The following is a 14941-nucleotide window of genomic DNA, read 5'->3' as shown; positions in this document are numbered from 1 at the left end:
GTTAGCGATCTTTGAGATTGTTATTGCTAAAGTTGGTTGTTCCAACTACTTCCGGGATGGAGTACGAACAACGACCTACTTTTCATTTTTTGGTGAAAAGACAAGCAGGTTCTTTTTTGGAGAGTTATGATTTTGTAGTGCTAGATTCATTGGATTAAATCTTTCCAGCGATTTACTAGCTTTAAAAATTGAATTCAGAACGTGTGGATTACGTGCTTGGATATGACATCATATCCGTCTCTTTCTACTCGAGTTGTATCACCTCGTTGTAAATTAAAATAGTTTAAAATATAGACACGTCACACCGATGGAAAGCCAAAAACGCATGCGTATCATCCGATTTTTTGGTGCACCGTCAAATCTAATCCCTCGGCGTCAGAGATTTACGCGGTAAATAATTCTCCTTCTCTCACGTAAATCCCTAGCCCTTAGTCGGATTCCGAATCTCAAGCTTTTCCGTCTCCAGCTTTCCAAACAATTGGGGCTTTCAATCTCCTGTCAATTCGATCCCATCCCGTCGCAATTAGGGTTTCCCGATCACCGAAACTCACAATGCCGCCGTTCTGGTCGAGCACGACCTCCTCTAAGGCGGTGAGGTCCTTGCTCTCCTGGAAAATTGGTCCCAGGTATCTGGTCCGGTCCGGCCGGAAATTTGACCAGATTCGATGCTTTAGTAGCATTGCAGGCATAGAAACCCCTTCGTCATCGGTCCACAAATGGACCGCCGATTCCCAGCTGGATTTCAATTACAGGTCACGTAGGCAATTTCTCGGCTGCGGCGACGGCGAGGAAGGCGGCGTATTATCCAAAGTCTATGAGGAGAGGCGCGTATTGGGGTAAGCCTTGCTCAATTTCACAATTTTCTGATCGTCCCCAATTTCAGCTGCTTTATATGATTTTACCAGTATTTAGAATTTCTGTTGAATTCCATAGCAACGGAGTTCTTGATATGTTCTGTGGCATTACAATGTTTGACATTGCCTTACTTAATGACCCAATTGATTGTCACCCATGAAAGACTGCATCTTGAATGCTGAATTTCAGTTTTGTATCGTTTTGATGTTTCCCTCATTTTATAACAATGTGAGATAGACATGGGCTGATGCATTTTTGGAATCTAGGTATTCTCCAGAGCAGTTATACGATGTGGTTGCTGCGGTAGACTTGTATCATGATTTCGTTCCCTGGTGTCAGCGGTCTGCCATAATTAAAAACTACCCTGATGGATCATTTGATGCTGAGCTCGAGATTGGGTTTAAATTTCTTGTTGAAAGTTACATCTCCCATGTCGAATTAGAGAGACCGAAGCGTATAAAGGCAATCAGTTTTCTTCAAGCTTGCTATGATTCTTTCTTTAAGTTTTTCATTACCATTGGTTTGTTTACTTTTCTACTTGCTGTTAGATAATCAATAGTATTGTAGCTGTTCCATGGGAATATACTCTGGTTTGTTAACTTTGTGAAACAAAATACCTGAGACGTATAAGTTAACTATCATAGAATATCTGAATAAGCTGTTGTAGTAGTTGCCTGGTGATATTCTCTGGTTTTCACTTCTCCTGTTGAAGGAGTTCGGCTTGGGTTTTAGTACACTGGTTTTGAAGTTAATTTATATATATTATGTTGCTGTAGCACTTAGGAGCTTGGAGACGTGGGTTTTTGTGTTAGTGAGTTTGTGAGCAAAGACTAATGTACCCACTGTACACATTTGGAGTTTTGAAGTAATCTTAAGTATGTTTGTGAGTTTTGATTTAAACATTGACAAATAAAAGCAACAATAGATTGCTGCTGATGGTTGAAAAGAAAAACCTCACTGTCACTTTTATGAGTCGTTGGATAGTTGATGATATTTTTCTAACTAGAGTTTTAAGTGGTTCTTACTGAATATACCCTGAAATTGTTTCTTTGCTTTTGGTTTCATTTTTGGAATTTCTGTTCTAATAGTCTCTATTTCTGTTTTTTAATTCTAGACCACTGTGTCAAATAGTTCCCTTTTCGATCATCTCATAAACATCTGGGAATTCAATCCGGGGCCAGTTCCAGGATCTTGCAGCCTTTATTTCTTGGTGGATTTTAAGTTCCAGTCGCCACTTTACCGACAGGTAAGGTTCCTTATTCAGTATTAAAATTTCTCCCGCGGCAGTTATTCAGTAACCATTTTATCCTGAATCCTTCATTGTCTGAAGTTTGAAGATTGGAATTTAAATCATGGTGAACTGTAGATTAAGAATTGTGATGTGGCAATGATTTTTGTCCCAGGTGGCATCGGTATTCTTTAAGGAGGTCGTCTCTAAGCTTGTTGGTTCATTTAATGAGCGATGCCGTTTGATATATGGACCAGGAGTTCGAGTTCTTGAAAACTCATATGGACAAAGGGCATGAGGTTTGACATTTTTCCCCATTAAACAAGGCATTGGACGAGCTTCTGTGGAGTGCAGTCTGCAATATGATCGAATTCAGTTTAACAGTCCCCCATGCCGAGAGGCTCATTGATCTTTTGATCATACGTCAGTGCCTAGGCCACCGGGCGGCGGAGGATTTCTTCTGTTATAACCCAATTTACACTTAATAGTTCAATGGATTTTTTTTTTTAATGTTTGTTCCTTACATGTGCTCAATAGAATGAAGTTTAACATCACAGCAGCATCTCTAGACTAGTATTCAGTTCAATAGGACTACATTTTCATTCTGAAATAGGTTCCGTCGTCGACGTTATTGTTTCCTTGGTTCATGATTAAACATATCTGGTCATAAATTTCTGTCATGTACCTCCGATGGTGACTTCAATCTATAGTTCATTTCTTTGAATCGATTCATGATTGTGTATTGAAATCGTATTTGCGTAAAAACCAACACGGATCCAACAATTATTGAACCAAAATGCGACTGAGGAGACGATGGCAGTAATGGAGGGTGGCAGAACAGATGAAGATAAACTTAGAAGACTATCAAAATGGGTTGTTGGCCCTCATAAGCGTTAGGAATGGGATGTTGACTCGTTTGAAATTTTGTGTTATGCATGGCTTTAGAGGTGAACCGATCTGAACCAAACCGTTCATGATGAGGTACAAGTTGAACCTCATCGTGAACGGTTTGATTCAGATCGGTTCACCTCTGAAGCCATGCATAACACAAAATTTCAAACATAGGTTATTGAAAAGCAGGTCAGGAAAGTATATGGGTCAATACTGATCGAAACCTGGGCAGTAAAATCTTAATCATGTCTCATGTTCTCCTTTTCGCTTGACGATCTGATCATGAAATTCATCCAAGATTTTCTTGTGAAAGTATTTCTTACATGTACACTGATAACTGGTCCGGTTCGGTATTTTAACACCAAAACCGGAAACCAAATCGGTTCAAGCCATAAAAGTTTACGGGTTCTTTTTCTCCGGTTCAGATGCTCACCTATAGCTTAGAGGATTGTATATTTTTGTCCCGATTACCAACCGTACCAAATTGATTTTACACTAAAATTGGTTTTAGATGGGATATGGTACGGTTTTTGTAGCCGTCTTTTGTACGTTTCTACGGCACTCATCCAATCAAATACAAATGCAAGCTATGGTGAAATGTAAGCAAAGCCATCCTTGATCTTGACTCTCGAAAAGGATCAAAGAAAAACTACTAACCCTAATGATCTGAAGCAATTGGGGACCTAAGAAATCTGGGTATTCTTGTGACCGACATTTGGTTTTGTCAGGTTCGAGAATAATTTGATCCACCAATTTTCATGAGAATAATTTGTAAAGAGTTGTGACGGTCTAGCAGCCCATTTGAGGGCACTGTAGATTCTTAGATACCACAAAAAAAACCCTTTAATTCAAACACCTTTGGAGATTCGTCAGCAAGAACTGCGATGTGGCACGTTAAAACTTTTGATTTGGATCCTACTAGGATTGTCTTGTAGTTGGATTGAAGAACAATCGTCAAGGAAAATCTTGGTCTAGGCAAAAGCTACCTTGTATCTTATCCAAACAACCAATAAGATGTTATCAAATCATCATTTACTTTTCATTTAGGCTTTCAATAGTAAGATATCTTATCGATAACTATGTATTTGAAGTATCAAAAATATTAATCATATACGACTTGTTTATAGTTAATAACTTGTCAATTGAGTTGCAGAACATTAAAGTAGTCAGACAACCTAATTAACCTACTATTCTTTAAATAACTACAAACATTGAACAAGGAAGCCTCGAGAACACAGCTGCCTATATAGAATATCTTGCTTCAGTTGCCCTAAGCACCTGTATTGTCTGATCACTCAATCACACATCAATATATTTGTCATTTATCTTTTACTTAGACATCAACCATTGATAGCAGTGACTTAACAATAAGCTTGTTGAAATTAAATAGTCAATATGTCACGTAATCAAGCAGCTTGATTAAAAAATTTCTTTAATAACTATTGGGGATAGCTATATCACAAATATTTCATCAAACGACCCCAAAAGGGCAAATTTATTGGATTACATGGAAGTAAGACCACAGCTGGCTATATGGAATATCTTTGATCTTCTCGATCAACGACTGATTGATGGCGGCAGAACTCGGTTCTTGCCAAAGAGGGGCTATGGAGATATTGGATACATTTAGTTTTGGATATAATCAGTGTTTCGTTCGTTCAATTAATCTAATCACTTGATTTAATTAAAGTCTAAAGATCACTTGTAGGTGACTACGGAGGATGAAACATGTTATCTGCTACATCATTACAACGAGATTACACATACTTATGGGTAGAATTGTTCCTCCTTCCCGGGAAGGAGGAAGGTGCTCGTATAAATCAAAGAAATTAAAAGTTCATTATAAGAATAATGCTTATTACTATAACTATAACTATCTATTTATTCTACATGAGTGACCAAATGGCCTCTAAATTGAATAAACACTAGTAGAGAATATGAAGAATTGCATTTGGCAAAATTTTGTAGGTGTCGACTTTTTCTTTATTAATCTAAAGGCAACGAAAGATATACGGCTGGTTCATGCAGTAGTTTTTACGAGCCGAATATACAATCCTCAAATTTTAACTCAATAATTTGAATTGTTGGAAGAAATATCTAAACTTAGTTACAAAAACAAAATATATTCTCTAACTAATTAACGTCGACGTTCAGCTTGACTCATTTCAACATCTTTAAAATCACATGGTAAATTTAACGTGCATGGTAAACCACATGTACTATTTATAAGTTTGTGTCAAAACATACATGTGCTTTAGGGATTTCGGATTTGGTAGTTGTCTCAATGCAAATTGATGCCTACAATGAAAATGAAATGAGGCATTCCGAATTTAGTACTTTAATTAATATGATTTTTTCACAATAATTTGAATTTAAGGTGCATCAAGTTAGATTTATGAGAATAAGAGTTTTTTTTTTCTTTTTTCTAATCAAGAATATATGAGGACTGATGAAAATTTTAAGATATATAAAAGCGTATGAGACCTAATTTAAAATGACGCACAAAGCGCATATCTTGTTCTCCTTGTCTCTAGTACATAAATAACACTTGTCAATGGATTGGATTTGGATCTAAATTTATGCAGTTAATAGGATATGGATCGTTACTTCCAAACCGATTATCCGAAAAGGATCCGAATTTAATTAATAATCCGATTATAAATGGATTATGGAACAAGTCTGATTCGAAATAATAATAATACAACCCGACTTAATTAGTATGACATATTATTTGATTTTTATATTATTTATATTTTTGTAAGACGGTAGTTTAAGTTTTTATGCAATAAAAATACATTTATATCATATTTTCTCATTATCCAACGTGAAATTTTAATTAAAAATAAAATATTATTCAACTTGAATCACGTTCAAACTTAAACATCATGTTGTAAGACAGTTAAATGTGAAGGTTTTGGGCCCAAAATTGAATAATGTTGATTGGTAATTTCACATGTACACTAATAACAGCTTACATCTATGCTATAAAAAGACTGTCATGATATATGATTTTAATATACTTTTATAACATTCAAGATAAATAATTAAACCTTAATCAATGATCTTAGTTAATTCAAATGTATCTAATGAACAAGATAATTCATTCAATTTAATCAATGGTCTAAATTACTCTTTTTATTTTATTAAAATAAATAGAAATCGCATTTTTCTGTGAAGAGTACTGTAGAATTTCTTAAATAATAATACCCAAACTTTGGATATGTTATATGAATATCATATTATAGCTAGCTAGGTCTAGGTGAGATATCATATGGCCTTCGTCTCTTTTGTTATCTGTAAAGGGAGCTGCATTTTGTGTGTGAATCTTTGGGGCGGCTATCAAACGACACTACCGGTAACCTGACTCATCTCTCTCTCTCTCTCTCTCTCTCTCTCTCTCTCTCTCCAGGCATGCATTGCATATCGCAAACCAAGAAGTGACCGAGTGACAGAAATATATTATGATGACAATCCGAGCACAAATCTTCCTCTTTATTTGATCTGTTTTCTGGAGTTTTGCATGCATTAGGGCAAATCTATAGTCGATATCTATAGCCGCAACTTTGCTCATCTTACATCATAATATATCTAATACTTCCTATGAACTTCAGACCTAATATCTCCCAGTATATTTTTCTACTGGATTTACTTTGGACTCGACTAGATCTCACACAATCTATATCATGACCAGCCCCATGATTATGCTTCTAATTAAATGAGTCCAAGCCGAGATATTACGCTAGATCTTTAGGCATGAAAATTGAAATACCTATTTAATTCCTTCTATACAGTACATTTAGTGTTTAGTGCCGGTGCATGGTATATGAATCATAGGAAGAAAAAAAAGAAAGAAAAAAAAGACCTTATATGTGCCTATCACATATTTGTCAACTAATTTTATTGTGAAACCTCAACTTAATTTGTTCATTTAGGATTTACAGTTTAGGTCAAGTAGTGGTGTGCATATATACCTACATGTGTGTGAGCTAACTAAATACCTATGTGGCGTGTCTAGGATCTGAACCTTGGGGGGTCCCAATGTTAAATACAAGTTTTTAGGTAGGAACAAAATGCAAAGTGTGTAAAAAAAAAAAATCTGTTTAATCACTTGGTGGACTTGTTGTGCACATGTTAATAGATATTGGCATATGTAAAAACAATATGATAAATGATATAGAAAGATTTGTCAAGTGTTATCGACACAACATGTTAACATATGCCTATCATTCATTATATCAAATAAACACAAAAGAAATCCGTTCCAAATATTCGAAAAATCTTCATATGTATATTTTTTAGATTTGAGTGATTCTAGTTAGTCGCTATTTCCATCCGCCCCATGGGTGTGTTGCATATATGTGTGCGTCGCACCTTCTTCGAGCACCATCTAATACGTGATATTGCTGAGTGTTACAAACATTGTTCCCCACTAAAACCAGTCTTGGCAGCCATGAAGATAACTCTCCAAAAAGTTGATTCCTAATTGCACATGTACGTGGTAATGGGGCAGTAGCTAGCTAGCTAGTCCATCAACCTAACAAGTACTCAACATTTCCTTTCTCATCCACGATGTTATTTTGTTAGATTGTTTGATAGTGTAAGATGTTTATATTGTTAGAATATGAATCTGATAAAATGCTAAGATTGATTTTTTACTTTTTCATCAATTATATTTCAAATGTGTATTGCTCATAGTTTGACAACATAAGAAGACAAGATAGCATTATCCAAACATATCTATACGTAACCTTTAAGAGTCTCTCCAAGAAAAGCTCTAAATAATGTTGTCAAAAAACTATTTTGGTTACTTAGATAAACTTTTCATCTCCAACACTGCACTCCCTATTATAACAAACTTTCAATATTTTATTATTAACAATTTAAACTCAACCCACTGATTTTCTAAAACAAACTTTTCTCTTTCCTTTCTTCTTGCTCAAGGGTTTACCTTTGAGTTTTATTATATTTTTAATATTTAGCTGATGAACTATTTGTAATATCCCACATCGTCCAGGGGAGTGATCCTTAAATGTATATTCCCATCTCTACCTAGCACGAGGCCTTTTGGGAGCTCACTGGCTTCGGGTTCCGTAGGAACTCCGAAGTTAAGCGAGAAGGGGGCTAGAGCAATCCCATGATGGGTGACCCACTGGGAAGTTGCTCGTGAGTTCCCAAAAACAAAACCGTGAGGGAATGGTAAGCCCAAAGCGGACAATATCGTGCTAAGGTGGTGGAGCGGGCCTGGGAAGTGGTCCCACCCGGACCGGGATGTGACAAATTGGTATCAGAGCCTAACCCTGGCCGCGTGTGTGCCGACGAGGACATCGGGCCCCTAAGGGGGGGTGGATTGTAACATCCCACATCGCCCAGGGGAGTGATCCTTAAATGTATATTCCCATCTCTACCTAGCACGAGGCCTTTTGGGAGCTCACTGGCTTCGGGTTCCGTAGGAACTCCGAAGTTAAGCGAGAAGGGGGCTAGAGCAATCCCATGATGGGTGACCCACTGGGAAGTTGCTTGTGAGTTCCCAAAAACAAAACCGTGAGGGAATGGTAAGCCCAAAGCGGACAATATCGTGCTAAGGTGGTGGAGCAGGCCCGGGAAGTGATCCGCCCCGGGCCGGGATGTGACAAATTGCTTTGTAAAATCAGAGTAACTGTTCATCTTGCTATGTTAAAGAATCTTTTATACAGTTCGGTGGAGATGTATTTTTTTCATTTGACTCTTTAAAATAGAATTTTGATTGTTTTACGGCACCTCCAAGAGATGCTCAAATTTGGATTTTGAATTTTCAGCCAGAAAGCGCACTAATACATCAAATCATGACTAACCTTACAATTAGTTAAGGTGAAGTATAATCTCTATGGCTAATGGAAGACTTGGCGCAAAATCGTGCGCAATGACTTTTTAGAATTCATATAACCGACCTCACTTAATTGGATAAGACTTGGTGGTTGTTGTTGTTTGGAGTGTACTCTCTACAATATTCTATACCATATTAAAGCACCCGTCCAAGTTGATTAGATTGGCACCACCACCATTTCTCCACCAAACTTGTTCTTAGAATGCTTACAGTAAGTTTGTTTTCTTTCTAATTTCTTCAAAGCATGAACATAAGTAGTACTACTACCACTGCCTAATCAAGTATTAATGCCTTTGAAAGCTTTAAAGCTTAATCGTACATTTGTGGTGTTATGCATGGTGGGATTAATGGTAAATTTGGGCAGCAGAAACAGACACCTGCCCCTATATTACTGACCATCCTAAGTGTATATATCTTCACTAGGATTTCTCTGTCTCAAAACTCCAATCAGTGTCGAACACCTCCCCAACTCTGAAAAAAACAGGGAGTCGAAGAACTTGACACGTCTGGAGGTTGTACACTTTGTGCCTTTCAGTGACGTTCGTCCCATGCATGATTGCCACTTAGACAGGCTGCCAAACCTGCCATAAAAAACCAAACAAACCCGTAACATTGTGTGGGGAGACTTTGGAGCAAGCAAATGTTCGTAGCCTTGTATTTCAATTGTTGGGCATGGGAAATGTGAAAGCGACGGAGACCAACAGAGAGAGAGACCACGACCAACACAAGATATATTGCATCTGTAGAGGCATACACCAGTCACTCGGCCGTTTTGATTTGGACATCATTCAGGTGCGTATATTCGACTTCTGTCGGGAGAAGTCGACAGCACTAATAACTTAAGCTCCGTCTACAGCCCTAAGAGCTGAATAACATGTGGTCAGGGTTGCCGGTGTAGTTCACAAAACGTGGGAACTACATTCTGTGTTAAGGCACTCCTCGTAGTTTGTACATATCTAGTTAGTGTATTGTAAATTAGATGGTAACTAATGTTGTGCAAACACTACATATGGTTTATACAATACTATCGAAGAAAGCTTTGAAACAATTTACCACTTGAATTCTACTTTTAGCTAGCGTGAATGTGTCACATCCGTTAGTTTTCATCAGAAAGGATCAGGGACGAAGTTAGAGATTTGTATGAACGGGGACATCCTCAAACAACAAAGTCAAAATTAAAAATCTCAAGAATTTATCGAACAAAACACTAATATATTAATCCATAAAGTTTTTCATGCAACATATTACAATATTCCTCAAATCGTTTTCATATTTTGAAAGCGTTGCATGACAATATCATTACCAATACCATTAAATATCTCTTTATCTAAAAATAATCATGTTATCATTCATCCATTGATTTCTAAATTAGAAAACTAAATTCTAAATTGAAATGCCAAAAATAAATTAATGAAGTAAAATCGTATAAAATACCTTGTGGATTAAATTCTTGTTTTGAATTTTGATAATTGATTACTTGAACTCCAATTGTCTATAACACTCCAAATTCAATTGAGTTTTGGTTGAACGAAAGGGGAGGAAAAATTTGGAGAAGTTGAGGACTGGAATTGCTTTGCTGTACATGGTGGGATGAGTTTTGTGTGGATTAACGACCTACGGTCAGAAAAACGAGGAGGCACAATTAAATTAATTGTTAATTAAATTGTCATCAAGTAGGGCATTGGGGATCCAAAACGGTAGACTAGTTTAGCTGCCTACCAATTTTTTTAATTGTAGTTTAATTAGGGCTGGTTAGTGAGAATTGGAACACAAACATACTCTTTTTTTTTTAATGAGTGGGATCATCCGTCCCCTCAGGCCTACACTAGCTCTGTCCTTGGAAAGGATTACATGTCGCAAACGTGGGCCCTTTGATTTAGGGTATTTCGTGCTCACTAAATGTGACATCCCATATCGCCCAGGGGAGTGATCCTTAAATGTATATTCCCATCCCTACCTAGCACGAGGCCTTTTGGGAGCTCACTGGCTTCGGGTTCCGTAGGAACTCCGAAGTTAAGCGAGAAGGGGGCCAGAGCAATCCCATGATGGGTGACCCACTGGGAAGTTGCTCGTGAGTTCCTAAAAACAAAACCGTGAGGGAATGGTAAGCCCAAAGCGGACAATATCGTGCTACGGTGGTGGAATGGGCTCGGGAAATGATCCGCCCTGTGCCGGGATACCAAATTGTCATATCCCGGCCCGGGCGGGACGACTTCCCGGGCCCGCTCCACCACCGTAGCACGATATTGTCCGCTTTGGGCTTACCATTCCCTCACGGTTTTGTTTTTGGGAACTCACGAGCAACTTCCCAGTGGGTCACCCATCATGGGATTGCTCTGGCCCCCTTCTCGCTTAACTTCGGAGTTCCTACGAAACCCGAAGCCAGTGAGCTCCCAAAAGGCCTCGTGCTAGGTAGGGATGGGAATATACATTTAAGGATCATTCCCCTGGGCGATGTGGGATGTCACAATCCACCCCCCTTAGGGGCCCGACGTCCTCGTCGGCACACACGCGGCCAGGGTTAGGCTCTGATACCAAATTGTCACATCCCGGCCCGGGCGGGACGACTTCCCGGGCCCGCTCCACCACCGTAGCACGATATTGTTCGCTTTGGGCTTACCATTCCCTCACGGTTTTGTTTTTGGGAACTTACGAGCAACTTCCCAGTGGGTCACCCATCATGGGATTGCTCTAGCCCCCTTCTCGCTTAACTTCGGAGTTCCTACGGAACCCGAAGCCAGTGAGCTCCCAAAAGGCCTCGTGCTAGGTAGGGATGGGAATATACATTTAAGGATCACTTCCCTGGGTGATGTGGGATGTCACACTAAAGCTCGTTGGCACAACATACTTGTGCAAACTTGATTTGGTTCTTTTGTGCTCACGAGCTTTAATAATTGCAATTCACATCCAAGTGCTAAAGGTTTTGAAATGCTGAAAATGCCCCTGAAAAATGTTAAGAGAGTGAATAACAAATCGGGAGAATTATGGAAATATTTCATGTGCATATAAGAAACTGTGTTACTTCTTATGTTGCCAATTGGTTGGACTATTTGATTATCATTTTGTTTTTAGTTGAAAATTGAAAACCCGTTTGGTAGCTACTTTTTGTTTTCAAAAAGCTGAAAACTAAAAGCCAAGTTTGAAAACTCAAGAAAAATAATTTTCACTGTTTTATTTTCATTATTAATTTTTAATTTTTTGAAAACAAAAAATTGAACTCGTTGCCAAACCGGATTTTTGGTTTTTTTTTTTTTTAAATGAAAACTAAAAACGAAATGGTTACCTATGACCTTCAATTTATCATTTGATGGTAATAGAATAATCATCTTACAAGAAAAATGAAAATCTTTTATTTCTATGATATTTGAATTATATTATACACAATTTTTCTTCAATATTTGTGAGTACCGAGTAGCCCGAGAATGAACAGTGAATATTAACTCTACGAAATCGAACTGTGAAAATTGTAACCCATTACATATATTAAAAGAACGGAGGTGACAGATTGCACCATTGTTTGATTGCTTATTTATTTGTCAAGCTATTCATTGTTTGATTTCACATGTCAAGAAACTCCTACAATGTCATGATGGCATTGGTTTACCCTTTTTTTATTTGCTAGATCAACGGACGGTCGCCCCTGCAACAAGAAAGAAGTTCGACACTAGTCACATATACTACTGAAAGGACATACAGGTCCTTTCCTCATTCCCATTTCGAAAGAGAATCTTTCGTTTATCCTTTTAAAATGATTGAAAACTTGCACTCATATATGCCCTACTCATGTCCTGTGCTTTATCGTGCCAAATTTTAATAGGTCTATAGACTATATATTCCCACTTTTGCTCGTACTTTGTAATTGTACATTGCAGCATAATTATTGTCTCAATGAGATTCACTCGGAAATCCACCTTATTTCCTTCAGAGTTCCACATGCACCCGACCAAAATAAAATTTGTGAATATTTCTTTTGCCCAGATTCCAAGTAAATTTCAGTTTGTATATGTCAATAGGGCAACGATTGAATTCAAACTCACAACGTGTACGTGTGAATTTATAAAGTTTTAAAAATCAAGAGTTCTTTGTCACATTTTGGTCCGGCCCCCCACCACATCTAGGGAACTTCTAAAAAGTCTCGTACTAGGTAAAGATGAGAATATACATATAAAGCTTACATGATCCACTTTTCTAGGCGATGTGGGATGTTACAATCCACCTCCTTAGGGGCCCGACATTCTCGTCGGCACACAACCGGCCAGGGATTGGCTCTGATACCAAATTGTCACATTCCGGCCTGGGCCCCCACCACATTCTGGGCTCGACTCCACCATAGCACGATATTGTTCGCTTTGGGCCCCAACCACGCCCTCACGGTTTTATTTCTGGGAACTCACACTAGAACTTCCCAATGGGTCACCCATCATGAGATTGCTCTAGCGCACTACTCGCTTAACTTTGGAGTTTCGATGAAACCCGAAGTCAGTGAGCTCCCAAAAAGTCTTATGCTAGGTAGAGATAAGAATATACATATAAGGCTTACATGATCCACTCCCTTGACGATATGGGATGTTACATTCCTCTTCCTTCCCCATGCATTTTGAAATATATAAAAAAAAAAGGTACGTAGCCGGATGTGATCTCCATGCAATCTCTGTGCCGACCGGTAATAATCGGTCGATGATAGAACAAATTTGTTTTTACCAATGCTATATATCCTAAACCGCGTACAAATTTTCGATCACTCATATTATAATGCATAATTTAATTCAATACGTAAAAGTGTTACATATAAACAAAATGTGTCTCCAGTCAGCCCCAGCCACAGAGATCAAGGAGGACCACGAAGACGATCTGATCTGGAAGGTTAGAGATCATGAGAATATTAGAAACGATGAACTGGATGCCGCTATTGCCGTTCATCTGCCCCCAAGACTATTGATTGTTCCCTCCCCATTTCTGACTCTCTCTAGGTTTAATTAACATCCCACTTAAAAAAATGAAAATGTTCATCACTTGCCTGTTTATACAAAGACGGTTTGCCACATACATTAGGATGGGGTAGATCGAGATGAATAGCAGGTGACAAAAACGCAGGGAAAAGTAGAAAATAGAAAAGAAAGGAAGAAAAGGAGAAGCCGGGGACTGCCACCGACCCTGGCCTCAGCCAGAGTCGGCGCGGAGAAGGGATGGATCAAGAATTTGATAACAAGTTCCCACCAGGTGAAAAGAACTCTCACGAAAAGAGAATAACTTTGACGAAGGAGAGAAAAGCTGCTTGTAAGTTTGTTAATCATATGCAAGTTCAATACCAAAAAGGTTAAAACCAATTAACACAAAGTTAAGAAACTAATCTTGTAGGCATATTCTAACCCCTGTAAGTTTGGAAATGATCGTAAATCAGGTAATGTGTCTAGGGACTGTTATATGTTTCATACTCTAATAATAACACTATTTGATTCCTGATGTATAATGCAATTTCTATTCACTATCTGTGCATTAGTGTCTAACATACACATTCATAAATTATTTGTGGAGCCAAAAATAATTACAAGGCGACACATAGATTTTTGGATAGAAGAGGATAAAAATATCCTTGAGGCATACCGGGATTCCTACGCATGAGCAGCGGGCAATCATCCCTCAACCAAGTCAAAAGTGCCCAAAATAGGTAACAAATTCAAAACTATTTCATCCACTCTCATCCTATATTCTCCACAAGGTAATCATTACATAACCCCCAAAACATTTCTTTTAAATTATGTTAATTAGTCAATTAATGGATTTATTACCTAATTAATCTATTAATGGCTAATTAACTACAAATTACACCCAAAAAATACCACAAATGGCCCGTCCCTATTCTCCTAATAGAGCCGGCCATATCCCTATAAATAGCTCTCCACTCTCTCAAAAAACTGCTTCCAAGTCTCTTGCAAAACTCTACCAAAATTCTCCAAACACTCTTATCTGAAAATTCTAACTTTGACATCAAAGGTTTTTCGGCCAAAGTCTCCCCTATTCATCATGGGCACGTGAGGCTTTTTGGCCTTGACCAAATGTGTGATTTGTTTTGTAAGAACAATTTTGTTCAAGTAAGAGAAAAC

At 38.1% G+C, this 14941-nt stretch overlaps 1 protein-coding gene across 1 annotated transcript; it reads left to right on the top strand.

The window, feature by feature from the left end:
• The first annotated feature begins 331 nt into the window (after window positions 1-331).
• Window positions 332-2807, top strand: LOC137718345 (uncharacterized). Its single transcript, XM_068457873.2, has 4 exons — window positions 332-836; window positions 1122-1317; window positions 1970-2101; window positions 2259-2807. Exons 1-4 carry the CDS (start codon window positions 553-555, stop codon window positions 2379-2381), a joined length of 735 nt encoding a protein of 244 aa, XP_068313974.2. The 5' UTR covers window positions 332-552; the 3' UTR covers window positions 2382-2807.
• The last annotated feature ends 12134 nt before the right edge of the window (window positions 2808-14941 follow it).

The sequence above is a fragment of the Pyrus communis genome, chromosome 8 (genome assembly GCF_041283825.1).
Source record: "Pyrus communis isolate YQ-2024b chromosome 8, ASM4128382v1, whole genome shotgun sequence".
In the NCBI taxonomy this organism is placed as follows: Eukaryota; Viridiplantae; Streptophyta; class Magnoliopsida; order Rosales; family Rosaceae; genus Pyrus; species Pyrus communis.
The sequence above is the reverse complement of the archived record's forward strand: the minus strand, read 5'-3'. Positions and strand labels throughout refer to the sequence as shown.

What these genes read in the sequence shown, in the direction of transcription:
- LOC137718345 (XM_068457873.2), top strand. Translation starts at nt 553, where the DNA reads ATGCCGCCGTTCTGGTCGAGCACGACCTCCTCTAAGGCGGTGAGGTCC. An exon ending in AGAGACCGAAGCGTATAAAG is followed by an intron (nt 1,318 to 1,969) that starts GCAATCAGTTTT and finishes TTTTAATTCTAG; the next exon opens with ACCACTGTGTCAAATAGTTC. An exon ending in AGTCGCCACTTTACCGACAG is followed by an intron (nt 2,102 to 2,258) that starts GTAAGGTTCCTT and finishes TTTTTGTCCCAG; the next exon opens with GTGGCATCGGTATTCTTTAA.